Raw genomic sequence first — 13,061 nt, forward strand, 5'->3', positions numbered from 1 at the left:
TGGGGACCCACATAAGGGCTGTCTGTGCCGGGGGCGGGGGGGGGGGGGGGAGGGGTGGCTCTGCTTCCCGGAACTGCTATTATGCATTTCTAGAGAGACTGGGATCCCCCGGAACCAGAGACACATCGCACCAAGCCAGACCTCGGCGTGGACGCCCAGCAGGATGGGTCTGAGCAAACTCCAGACTCGGCATGCCAGGAATGGCAAACTCAGGCAGACCCCCCTCAGACGTCCCGCTGACCTAGCAGGTACGGGCTATGATCGGTTTTAACGTGAACACACGCGATCACATTTGAGGTCACGGAGCCCATCGTGCTGGTTATCAGCGGATGAAGAAGCCAAGGCTCCGAGAGGTGAAGACATTTGCGGGCATACGGTAGGTCCCAGCTACAGGCAGACATCGGTCCCATCTCAAAGACTGTGCCCTCTGCACCTGCCACGGGGGGGGGGGGGTGCGGGCACACAGATTCTACCCCCGGGAGGGGCAACTGGCTGGGAGATGGTGGAGCAGCCCTTTCGGAAGGAACGACTCTTCCCGATGCACGTTCCCACTTCCTGACTCACATCAATGAAGGAGAAGTCATCCACGCTCTTCGCAGGGCAAGCGTCCGGCGGGGGCAGCCCCTCCGTCCCATCGGTGGATTCCAGGTCAGTGCTGGACTGGTCCACGCTGGTGCTCCGCTGGTCCCTGGAGCCGCTGTGCTGGTCCCCGGCCGAGGTGGCCTCCGTCTGGGAGGACAGGGAGGACAGGCGGCTGCCGGGCAACTGTTTCCGCACCGACACGGCACTGCTGTCTGGGGACGGGGACTCGGGAGCCGGACTACGAGAAAGGAGGGAAGGGAGTTACGATTGCGCAGGTGGTTTCAGAGAACTGAAGTGCGAGCAAAGGAAGCGGCAGAAAGCAGGTTCGGGGTGTGTTTTATATGCCAGGAAACAAGACCCAGGACATCCCTGTGGGATAACCTTTCTGGGCACAGCCAGGTGCTGCCCATGATGCCTCCAGAACATTCCACAGGTGTGGAATGGAAGGGGTCAGTCTTGCCCCGCTCAAGACCCTCCGACCCTGTACTGGGCAGGAGTGAGGGAGCCACTGGTCACACGCGGCTACTGGGCCATCCCCATGTGGCACGTGTGAGCCCAGAGTATAAAGTACACGCGGGATTCCCAACACTTTGGATTAAAAAAAGAGAGAGAGAGAATGTAAAATACTGATTACACGTTGAAATGATAACATCTCAGATCTGGATTCAATAAAACAGTGTTATTTAAGTTGAGTTGTCAAGATTAATTTCCACCTGGTTTCTTTTTTACTCTTTTGATGTGGCTACGAGAATATCTTAAGTTACCCACACCTCACCTTTGCGGCTCGAGCTGTATTTCTGTTGGACAAGCGCTGATGTCAATAAAAAAAAAAAATCGCCAGCAGTCACTTGAGGAAGAGTGGGAGGTGGGGGAATCTTCCACGTGGCTCTATTCGTTCGTTCATTCGCTCAGGCGTGCATGTGATCAAGATTTACTGAGCACTTACTCTGTGCCAGGCACTATGCTAAAAACTGAGTCCCTGAATCCTCTTCCCAATCCTGTGAGGGTCACCCTCTGATCTTGACGCCACCACAAGGCCATCAGGTGGGATTCGCCTCAGGAAATTAAATATTGATCCCACGAAAGATGAGGAAACCGAGGCACAGAGATGTGAAGTAGCTTGCCCAAAGGGCCAGAACGGACTCTGGAATCCATGCCCTTGACCCTTCTCCGACTTCCGGAACGTCTGCCCGTGGTAATGTATTTAAGTATGGCTTGGATAACTGGGACCACATAAGATAGGAATTTATAAATCACTTAAGCCAAAAAAATTAAGCCAGTAAATTAAAAAGTCTCCCCTCTCCCATTAAAAAGACACCGAAGTCAAAAGCATGGGAGAGCTATCCGGGAGGAAGGGCAGTCAGGCACCCAGACACCATCGCTGACAGAAGGGGTCCGCAGCCCTAGAAGCTGCCCGAGCTACACCCCTGAGCAGAACCTCCGACCCAGGTGTACTGGTGGTTCACCCCGGGGGGCACAGCCATGCTCTGTCAGCCCTGGGATGATGTTACTCCTCGGAAGGGGCAGGATGTTGGGGTATGGGTGGGACTGAAGCAAGTCCCCGAACCATGAGGGAAATACCACCAAGGAGGCAGCAGATGGCGCCATTGCCCAGGGCTGGGGGCACAGCGGCTGCTGGTCCGGCCAGGGAGAGGGCGCTGCAGTGCCTCTGGGGAACAGAAGGGGGCGTCCACCCACAGGAGAGATCCCAGGTCCCCCAGGCCGGGACTCACCTGGCCTTAGGTTCTGGGGGTAACAGAGGCCCAGGGAGCGTGAGAGACGCAAGACGGAGACGCAGCCTTCTGCGTCCCGAGGGTTCTTGCAGGAAATTTAAGTTAAGTAGACTCATTAACAAAACACATTTCAAGGGTTAGGGGAGAAAAGGCTTTCACAGGAGCTTTAAGAAACCTTTGCTTCCCTTTTTCGTCTTCGTACCCATTCTTTTTTTTTTAATGTTTATTTATTTATTTTGTGAGAAAGAGAGCATGGGGGAGGGGCAGAGAGAGAGGGAGAGAGAATCCCAAGCAGGTTCTGAGCTGTCAGCACAGAGCCCGACGCGGGGCTCAAACTCACAAACCACGAGATCACAACCTGAGCTGAAGTCGGCTGCTTAACCGACTGAGCCCCAGGCGCCCCCCGCCCCACCCTGCCGCCATATACCCATTTTTACTTCCATCCACCTCCACCCAACTTTTATATCGAGGGCTGTGGGACATTACCCAGTAGAGGGTTGTGACCACCCCCCAGCTGAGAAGGCGGGGGAAGCAGGTGGGAGACCTGGGGCTCAGTCCACCCCAGCCCCGGGCATGCCACCCACAGGCAAGAAAACTGAGTCGTGACACAGCTGGCAAGGGGCCATGCCGCAGTCAACCCAGGTCTCTCTGACTTTAAAAGACCACGCGGCCCTCACTGTGGTCACATGACCACGTGATCCTGGGGCCCCCGGCTAGGGAAGACATGAGCTGAGAACACGGCCTTGTCCACCCCAGATGTCCCACCCAAGGCAGAGAAGAAATATTGTATCTTTAAAACCACAAACAGGTGCAGTGAACAGGTACTCCTACTATGTGCCAGGAAATCTGCTGATGGCTGTACAGATTCCCCTCCCAGCCACCCCCTGTGATGGGTTGCCTCAGCCTTGGCCTCCGCAAGACAGGGCGACAGGCTTAGATGTTAACACCTTCACGTGCTTACAAGAGTGCTTGGCTCAATAAACCCTGGCTGTTTTTATAAGCGTCGTTCCCTTCCCACAGAGGAGGAGGACTGGAAAACCGGGAAAACGTAGCTAATTTAGCCAGAGTCCCACAGCCAGCGAGGGTAGAGCTAGAACTCAGAGGTGCCTGCCTCTTGTATCCAGGCTGTTCTTGATAACCTGAAGCCTTCTGCCACAGTCAAAACCAGGCAGACCTCTGAGGGCCCTCCAAGCCATTAACTGGGGCGATATTCTCTCTCTCAAAAAATAAACATACTAAAAAAATTTTTTGTATAAAAAGGGGGTGCATGGGTGGCTCAGTCAGGTAAGTGTCCTCTTGATTTCGGCTCAGCTCATGATCTCATAGTTCATGAGTTTGAGCCCTGCATCAGGCTCTGTACTGCTTGGGATTCTCTCTTCCTCTCTCTCTGCCCCTCCCCTGCTCTCTCTCTCTCTCTCTCTCTCTCAAAAAATAAACTAAAAAAAAGTTTAACTGGGGTGATATTAAATGCAGACATAGCTAATAAAGCAACATGTGTAGTATGTTCCTAGATTTGTAAACATACCCAGATATGGTGAAAAAAGTCTAGACAGACATCTAACAAAAAACACTGATGCCCTCATTAATGATCTGTGTGCTGGGATGATAGGTGTTTTTCATTTTCTTCGTAATTTCTTTCACTGTGGTAAAACACACATAACATAAAATTTTCCATCAGTGACATTTAGCACACTGTGCAACCATCACCACGACGTAATTCGAGAACTTCTTTGTTCCCCCAAAAGGAAGCCTGCTACTTGTTAATGTCAGCCCCTACCTACCTACCTACCCCCAGCCCCTGGCAACTAACCTACTTTCCATCTCTATGGACTTACCTAACCTGGACATTTCATATATTATTTTAAGATGATTTGTATGTTCTGGGGCGCCTGGGTGGCTCAGTCGGTTGAGCGTCCGACTTCGGCTCAGGTCATGATCTCACCGTGAGTTTGAGCCCCGCGTCGGGCTCTCAGCTGACCGCTCAGAGCCTGGAGCCTGTTTGGGATCCTGTGTCTCCCTCTGTCTCTGCCCCTCCCCTGCTCACGCTCTGTCTCTCTCTTTCTCAAAAATAAAAATTAAAAAAAAAATGAAATCAAATGATTTGTACTTTCTAAATTTTCTTTTTTACAACAAGAATGGATTACTCTCGTACTTACGCATAAAACAGGTTCTAGTTATATAGAAATGAGGGGACAGGTGGGCCACACTGCCATCCAGGGGCCCCACCTCGCAGGCAGAAGCCCTGGGACGCCCTACCTCTCCCCGCTCTGGCGCTGGTCTGTCCACGTCCCATACTGGCTGTCGGCTTCCTGCACGAGCGTGTCGGTGTCCTTGGCTTCGGGGGGCCGCCTGGAGAAACACTGCTTCAGTTGGTCCTGTGGGGACAAGCCAGAGGGGAGATTTCTATCAGGGGAAAATGCTCAGAACCTGGTCCCCAGCTGACACAGATCACATGACATTGCCCCTGACTCAAACCCGCCCCAGCTCCCGACTGTGCTTACCCCAAATGTCTGGGGTGGGCATTAGGGCGACCAACTGCGCCAATGTGCCCAAGGCATCACAGGATGCAGGAGCGTCGGTGCTGAAGGCAAGCAAGCATCTCAGTCGGTGCTGAGATGAAGGTGTCACCCTCCCCAGCACGCTGCCCGTCCTCAGGGCCCCTCTCCGCCTGGCATTGCAGGCGGGATGATCTTCTCTCCATCTCCAGTCTCCCAGGACTTGTCCACCTGGTAGGGATGCTCCCTCACCCGTCCCCCGCCCCAGGTTCCCACCACCACCGGCTTCCCATCTGCATCATCCAATATGGCATTCGTGGAGCATTTAACTGTGCCCAGCGGCAATCAAGCTGTGTGCACTTTGTCTCGCTGAACAGCAATCCCATGGTAATCTTTATCACAATCCCTGTATGGCAGATGGGAACACTGAGGCTCAGGCCGGTCGAGTGACAGGTCCCAAATCAAACAGCCTGTGCACGGTGAAGTGGAACCCAAACCCGGGCAGGAGGCTGGGACCCCACCACTGCATCCCAGGCAGCCTGGATCGCTGGGTATTCACTACCTACTCAGTTGCTATCTCTGCCCCCGGCCGGGGCGCTTGGAAGGAGTGTTGGCACATGGTGGGCAGTCCGTAGACCTCCACTAAGTGACTGAACTGCTGGTTTCCCCCACCTTATTCACTTTGGTAAGTTAAAAGCCCCTTCCCTGCTCAACAACCTTCAGTGGCTCCCTAGTGCCCTCCAGCTGAAATCCAACACGCCTTGTAATGGAGCCCCAAATTTCCTCTCCAGTGTGCCATCTCCTACCCCAAACAAACCCTTCCTCCCACCCTCCCGGACCTCCCCACTGAGTCCCACACAAGCCTCCCACATCCCAGCCTCTGTGGTTTTACTTGCGCCCCTCCTTCTTCCTCCCATCCTCCTCAGCCAAAGCCATTGCAACCCACGGCGATCTCTCTTCCTGCCGAACCCTTCCTGCCCATGCTGGACTCACTGTGGTACCAGGTAAAGTTTGACATAGAAGGTATTTCCTCAAGAGGTATTTACTGAGCGCCTACTATGTGCCAGGCACCAGGGAACCGGAGGTGGGGGATCGCAGCACAGCAGACACAACCCCTGAGGTTCTGTGACCCAGCCGATGCGCTCTTCAAGGTCAAGATGCTCCATCATCTTAGTTGACACGCTACGCTTTTCCGCGGCTTCTGCGGAACCGTCCTTGGCTGAACAAGCTTATAGGGTCCAGGAGAACGAACACAGGCCCGGGGAAATGCTTATTAGCTGTATGACCTCAGGATTTTCACTTGGGGCCCAGAGAAGCTACAAGGGTCCAGTGAGGACACGGTCGCCACGCTAAGGGCACGGACACCAAGGACAGGACCCATGCGACGGCTCCTATGCCTACCCCCTTCCCCATTCTCTTCCTCTCAGGTTTTGGGGACACTTGTGTGCCCCACAATGCTCAAGGGGATGCTGTGCGGGTATATATGCAAGAACGGGCATTCAGAAGAAAGCCCTCTGTCACCTCACAGACGGCCACACTCGAAGACCCTAACAACAGCTAACGTCCGAACACCCCCAACACCACTGCCTGCAGAACGCTTTTCTTTGACGAGGTAACAAAATAACACGTGTTTGTTGTAAAACGTTTAGAAATGATACAAAAGCGCAAAGAGTAACACCCCTCATCCACTGACAACATTCTGGCATAGTCCCATCCAGAACTTTCCCTGGGCCAATTCATCGACATCCTTATCTTTTTTCTTTCTTTTTTTTTTTTTACGTTTATTTGTTTATTGAGAGAGAGAGAGAGAGAGTGCGTGCGTGTATGGGAGGGGCAGAAAGAGAGAGAGAGAGAATCCCAAGCAGGCTCTGCACGGTCAGCACAGAGCCCGACGCGTGGGGGGGGGGGGGGGCTCGATCCCGCGAACTGCAAGACCATGATGGAGGCAAATTCAAGAGTCGGATGCTTAACCACCTGAGCCACCCAGGCGCCCATCCACGCCTCATCTTTAATGGCTGAAGATCCCACTGGATGCACTCAGCACCGTTCGTTCATTTAACCAATCCCCAAGTGTTGGGCATTTAGGTTGCTGAACATTTCTCCCTGTTATAATCAACAACATGACGAACGTCCTCGAGGCTACAGTGACACATGTCTGCGATTATTCCCACGGAAGAGATTCCTAAGTATAGAATCACCAGGTCAAGGGGTGGCATATTTTTAAGGCTTTGGCTTCTGATGAGCGAGCCAGTCTTGGGACAGTCTGCCCAATCTCCAGGCCCATGGGCAGCATGTGGGGGTGGCTGTCCGCACGCTTTAGGGATGAAGTCAGTCCCCGCTCGGGGAAACTGGGGACGTGTTTGCCTTGAGAGATCACCTGACATTCTCAGATGCCCTGCACCCTGAACACAATTCTCCCTGGGGCCCAGGAATGGAAGTCGCCATCTGAGCACATCCCCAGCTGCTCACTGTTTTTCAAAGATGTCACAGAATCAGGCATTCCCTAACTTAATCCCCTACATGGGTCAGATGCAGAAGCCAGAGGCTGGGGCCTTAGGGGGTTGCTGCCGGTGGCCTCGGCGTCGCTGTCCTGAGCACTTTCAGACAGCTGCACGCTGGATACGGGGCGGCGTGTGCCAAGCGTGGTGGGAAGCAGAGGGGTGACGCCTCTGTGTCACAGCTCAGGCAGAAGGGGGGTGCTGCTGTCTCCGCTCTGTCTCAGCTGTGTGGCCTGGCCATGTGACTCCACCCTTTCAAGCCTCAGTTTCCCCACTAGAAAAACGGGGCTTGTTTTGTGGCTTCAAGGACATAATCTCCGGAAATCACCAAGCTGAGGGGACAAGAGCTGCAGGTGTTCAGAACTATTTTCATGTCCCTCCCCCGGAAGGACGGGGGTCTTTCATTGCTCAGGGATGGAGAAGGGAGGTGGAGGTGGGGCCTTTGGAAATCAGAACGGCCGGGTGGGTAGGATGCCGAGGGTGGAATCAGGGCAGGAGACGGGGGCTGGATGTCAATGGCGTTCAGCAACGACACGTAGGTCTCCATCCATCCCGGTCTGTGGGCCCCCCTGAAGGGATTTAGGATTTACACTCAGGGATGTGGAATCACCACAGGCAGGAATACACGCTTTCTCCCTGCACCGCCTAATGCCAGACTCGAGATTCCCCAGGGCAGCACCCCTGACTCCTCTCTCCCTCACTCCCACCATCAAATCAACACCCGGTCCTTCAAAGTCTCCTTCCAGAACATTCTGTCCGGCCTTGGCCAGCTCCAGGGTCTCCCTGCCTCCCTCACCTCTGGCTCCTCCCATTATACTTACAAAACCATAATCTGGGCCCGCAAGGTCCCTGCCAAAGCCCTTTCATCGCCCACATCCGTCAGGCTCAAGTTCAAACTCCTCAAAGTGGCTTGTGGGATCATCATTACTTGGGCTCCTTCCCCACCATCTCCTGCCCATCCTGGGCCCTCCCACTGGCTGCTCCCCCTTCATGTGCCCCCGGCTACAGTCTCTCTCACCTCCAGACCCACTGGAGCAGCCACCGCCTCCCAGCTAACCTTCAGATTTCAACTTTGAGGGCTCTTCCTCCAGGAAGCCTTCCCTGAACTCACCCCTACCAAGGCTGGCTCAGGAGCCCCACGGCTCTCACCATGCCCTAGATCTCAAGTGTCTATATCTGTGCTGGGCAATACATAGCTGCTAGCCACATGTGGCTATTTAAATTTAACGTAAATTTGTTAAAATTAAAAAATACAAAGGATTCAGTTCCTCAGTGGCACCAGCCACATTTCAAGGGCTCCATAGCCACATGTGGCTACCATGTTGACCAGCACGGATACAGAACATTTCCATCACTGCAGAAAGTTCTAGTGGACGGCACTGCTGTAGAACTTCCCACAGTGTAATAATTAGAATTGACCTCTTTTCAGTCTCCCTTGGACGTGTCCTGCTTCTGGAGCCAGAATATCTGGATTCATTACACAGTAGCTGTGTGATCTTGGGCACGCTACTTAACCTCTCTGTGCCTTGCTGTCTGGACCAAAGAGCAAACGTTACATATTTGGCGGAATGCCATCAGAGTCACCACTCTTCAACACAGACCCCCAAGTTTGGAGTAATTCAGGGGGTAAGATTATCTAGGAGGACTCATCTTGTAAATGAGGCTTAAGAAAGCGAGCTGTTTATCAGCACTTTCTCCAATGAGTATCCTGGGAACCTTGCATGCACTGCAAATTATTCATGGCTCCTCCCTCTGGCAGACCCTCACTCAAATCAAGTGAGGCCTGAGCTTTGCTCCCTGGGTTGCGAGGCCTCGAGATCAACCACCAAAAGGCCCCAAAACTCTAATAAAAACTTTCCCAAAGTCAGACTTCTAATTAGCTTTAAGGCAGGATATTCTCCCAATTCAGGCCTGCCTCACCAGGCTGCTACAAAAACCCTCACCGTCCACAGGCAAGTAGATGCCGACAATACAGATGACAAACTAATGAATGACACACGTGTGTCCCAGTGAGTCCCCCGTCTGGAACACGTGCCAGTCTTTTCTGACGTGCGTCCCCGATGGACAGCCACCCGATACCCAGAGCCGCATTTCAGGTGTCATTTGTCACATGAGGATGACCAAATCTTATCATTTAAAGTGAGAATGACTCTTGAGTCAATTCGGTTGACCTTTCTCAGATGAGAAACCAAGGCACAGAGACAGGAATTGCTGTCTGGCTTTTAGTTTTCACAGTGAGCGAGAGGCAGTGCGGGGACCTCTGGGACGCAGGGCTCCTATCCCATGCTCCTTCCAGCCCCCAACATCCACCTGCCCCCAATTTCCCAGGATGCTTCAAGAGGCTCCGATGAGGAAGTGTATGCAAAAATGGGGAAATGTGCGTGAAAATGCTCTCAAAAATTTCAAGAACTTGGCAGGTTTAAAAACCACTTGTTTGGGGGCGCCTGGGTGGCCGACTCAGCTGAGTGTCAAACTTTGGCTCAGGTCACGATCTCACGGTTCGTGAGTTTGAGCCCCGCGTCGGGTTCCGTCCTGTCAGCACGAGCCTGCTTTGGATCCTCTGTCCCGCTCTTTCCCTGCCCCTTCCCTGCTCACTCTCTCAAAAATAAATAAACATGAAAACAAACAAAGAAAAAACCCAAAACACTTGCTCGGACTAGGAGCTCACCAAGCCCCAAGCCTCAGGTACATGAAGACCCTGGGCCCTCGTCTTATAAGCAAAGATGACTGTCTTAGCCCAGAGCCCATAATGCATAACTTCGTAATAGCCACGCTGGGGAGGCCAGGCTAACACACGCCTTTAAGGGCCGTGTTTAAACATGCCATAACACACATCCTGAAATTTAAAAACCTGTATATCCCTCGAGTCAGCAATTCTGGTTCCAGAAATTTATCTCAAGAAAATCATTAGACGCACTTGCCAAGATCTATGAACATGAAGGCTCCCTGCAGGAGAGCAAATATTGCAAAATATTGGAAATATCGTTGCAAAATACTGGAGACACCACTGCAAAATCTTGGAAATGACCTAGATGTCCAGTAAGATGGGGATCAGTGGAATGCAATCTGGTATATCCACACAATGGAATAAAGACAGCCAGGGAAAATGATGCTCAGAAAGAAATGTTTACTGTCAGAGAAAGATACCTGTCTTATACTTGCAAACATTTAAAAAAAAAAAAAAAGGTAACACAACGGCACATGTGTATGTGTCTTATGACACCGGTTTCGTAAAAACAAACACATAAACGTACGAGGAAGGTCCCATGGCAAACCACTAACAGTGGAACTGTCTGTGGGGAGTAACAGACAGGAGTGATAAACAGGGTGTTTATTACTCATGATGATTTTATTTAATATCCAAACTTGTAGTTTTATATCCCAGTACAATCAGACAATCAAATTAATAAAATGAAATAAAACCCATTCAATCCCGCCTCCAATACGATCGTATTGCACACGCACCGTGAGTGAAGAACAAATCAGAAATCTTTATGTGTTAATCCGTATCAGAACCGGGTAACTTTTTCTATGCAGGGTCAGATAGTCAGTCTTTGGGGCCCTGGGGGCCATTCAGTCTGTGTCCCAACTACTGGGCTACAGGCAATATGTCAGCGTGTGTGGCTGTGTTCCAATAAAACTTTACTTACAAAACAGGTGGCTGGCGAGATTGGGCCCCACAGGCACCTGGCTGATCCCTGACCTATGACGTGCTTTGGACGGCCAGCTGCGTGAAAATGGGGACTGTCCCATCCAGTGCTGCCCCCCCCCCCCCAGCACTTAGAATGATACCCAGTCTATGGTAGTTGTTGAATAAATATTTGTTGGAGGAAGGTGTTTCCAGAGATAACTTTTCTTTGCAGTGGGTACGTGCGAACTTAACCAAAAAAGCAACGGCGTTAGGGAGGAGGCGGGGAGAAGAGAAACTACCACGCCTGCGTGTATTCTGGGGTGTCTGACACGTCCACCTAGGAAAAGAACCCTGAGTCAGGACGGCGCTCAGCGGCTCAGCTGACAGGGCAGTTCGGAGCAATTCAAGATGTGCAGCCCCTCCCCCGTCTGCAACTCTACACTGTCAGCTGCGCAGGGCGGCTGGCTGGTGACACCTGCTCCGTCTCTGCCCCTGAGGGCCCGCAGCGCCTTCCTCTCTCGCGCTCAGGTCAGCCTTACACAACCGAGAAATCAGAGCAACATCAATGTCGAGGGCGAACACTCCTGAGGGCTGAGGGCTGGCGATGTACTCTTCCATTCTGCCATCTGTGTTCCCAGACAACCCTATGTGGTAGGAATGTCATGGATCCGTTTTACAGGGGAGGAGACTGAGGCCCAGAGAGGCGACCTGCCATGCCCGAGGTCACGGAGTTACGTGGTGGGGAGCTGGCATTTGAACCTGGGTTTGCTTGGCGCCCAAGCCGGTGCTCCCCACAGCCCGTGCTGCATTTCCTGGCCCTGGTCTGACATAAGAGCTTGTTGGGGTCCTCTGATCATTTCACAGATGAGAAAACCAAGGGCCGGAGACAGGGAGGGATGCCCGCCAGGCCTGGCCTGCAGGGTTCATGACTCCCTGGCCTGTGCCTGTCACTACAGTCCATCTCTAGCAGCCTCTGTCGTGGGGTCACAGGCCCAGGAAGGGGAGAAGGAGGGCGGGGGGGGGGGGGCGGCAGGTCAAGGATGAGCTGGAGTTGTCACATCCACACTGTGCCCGCCCCGGTCCAGGCTCTTTTTAAAAAAAAAATTTTTGGGGAGCCTGGGTGGCGCAGTCGGTTAAGCGTCCGACTTCAGCCAGGTCACGATCTCGCGGTCCGTGAGTTCGAGCCCCGTGTCAGGCTCTGGGCTGATGGCTCAGAGCCTGGACCCTGCTTCAGATTCTGTGTCTCCCTCTCTCTCTGCCCCTCCCCCGTTCATGTTCTGTCTCTCTCTGTCCCAAAAATAAATAAACGTTGAAAAAAAATTAAAAAAAAAAAATTTAAGTTTATTTATTTTGAGAGAGCGCGAGCAGGGGAGGGGCAAAGAGAAAGGGAGAGAGAAAATCCCAAGCAGGCTCTGTGCTGTCAGCGCAGAGCCCAATGAGGGGCTCGACCTTACGAACTATGAGATCACGACCTGGGCCAAAATCCAGAGTTGGACAGTTAAACAACTGAGCCACCCAGGCGCCCCCAGCCTCTCTTCGTAAGAGCACTGTCCGTCTTACTTCAGTCTGCTCTGAACCCCAAGGTCCAGAGTCCGCTCTCCTCGCCACATCTGCTTATCCTCACCCGTCCCCCCGGCCCCCCCCCCGCACGGCCACAATGACGCCCAAACCCATCATGCACCTTCCCACCACGGGCCTTCGCCCATGCTGTTCACTCTGCCCAGCCAGGTCCCGCACGTCAGCTCCGGGGGGTGGAGGAGGGGGGCGCCTGTCCTAGCCCAAGTCTGAGTCCTGGCCAGAGTTTTCTCCTTGAGCCCCGATCTCGGCTGGAGGTTCTCATCACTTGTGGGAGTTGTTGGATGCTTGTCCCTCCAGAGATAAAAAAGAATCTCCAAGATGGGGAGGGGGGCGGGTGGGAGTTGCATTTTCTTCTCACCTTTGGATTCACAGTGCTTATTTACAGGACCTGGCACTTAGTAACTGCTCAATACATTGGAAGGAAGGCAGGAAGGGAGGAGGGAGGGAAGGAGGGAAGGACAGGAAAGGAGAGGGAAAGACAGGAGGAACTCGATGGGGAGTGGGGCCGGGCAGAGCCCTTAGAACATGCCCAGTGCTGCCAGCA

At 53.0% G+C, this 13,061-nt stretch overlaps 1 protein-coding gene across 5 annotated transcripts in view; it reads right to left on the bottom strand.

Moving 5' to 3' along the window:
* The window catches only part of KIAA1671 (KIAA1671 ortholog), a 203,770-nt gene that overhangs the window by 16,393 nt on the left and 174,316 nt on the right, over window positions 1–13,061 (bottom strand). For all 5 annotated transcript variants that reach the window (XM_045458791.1, XM_045458790.1, XM_045458789.1 and 2 more), the window contains 2 exons: window positions 4,572–4,690; window positions 565–820 (listed from right to left, as the gene is read on the bottom strand). In XM_045458791.1, coding sequence (XP_045314747.1) covers window positions 565–820; window positions 4,572–4,690 — 375 coding nt within the window. The remainder of the gene's footprint in view (window positions 1–564; window positions 821–4,571; window positions 4,691–13,061) is intronic.

This window comes from Leopardus geoffroyi, chromosome D3, assembly GCF_018350155.1.
Source record: "Leopardus geoffroyi isolate Oge1 chromosome D3, O.geoffroyi_Oge1_pat1.0, whole genome shotgun sequence".
In the NCBI taxonomy this organism is placed as follows: Eukaryota; Metazoa; Chordata; class Mammalia; order Carnivora; family Felidae; genus Leopardus; species Leopardus geoffroyi.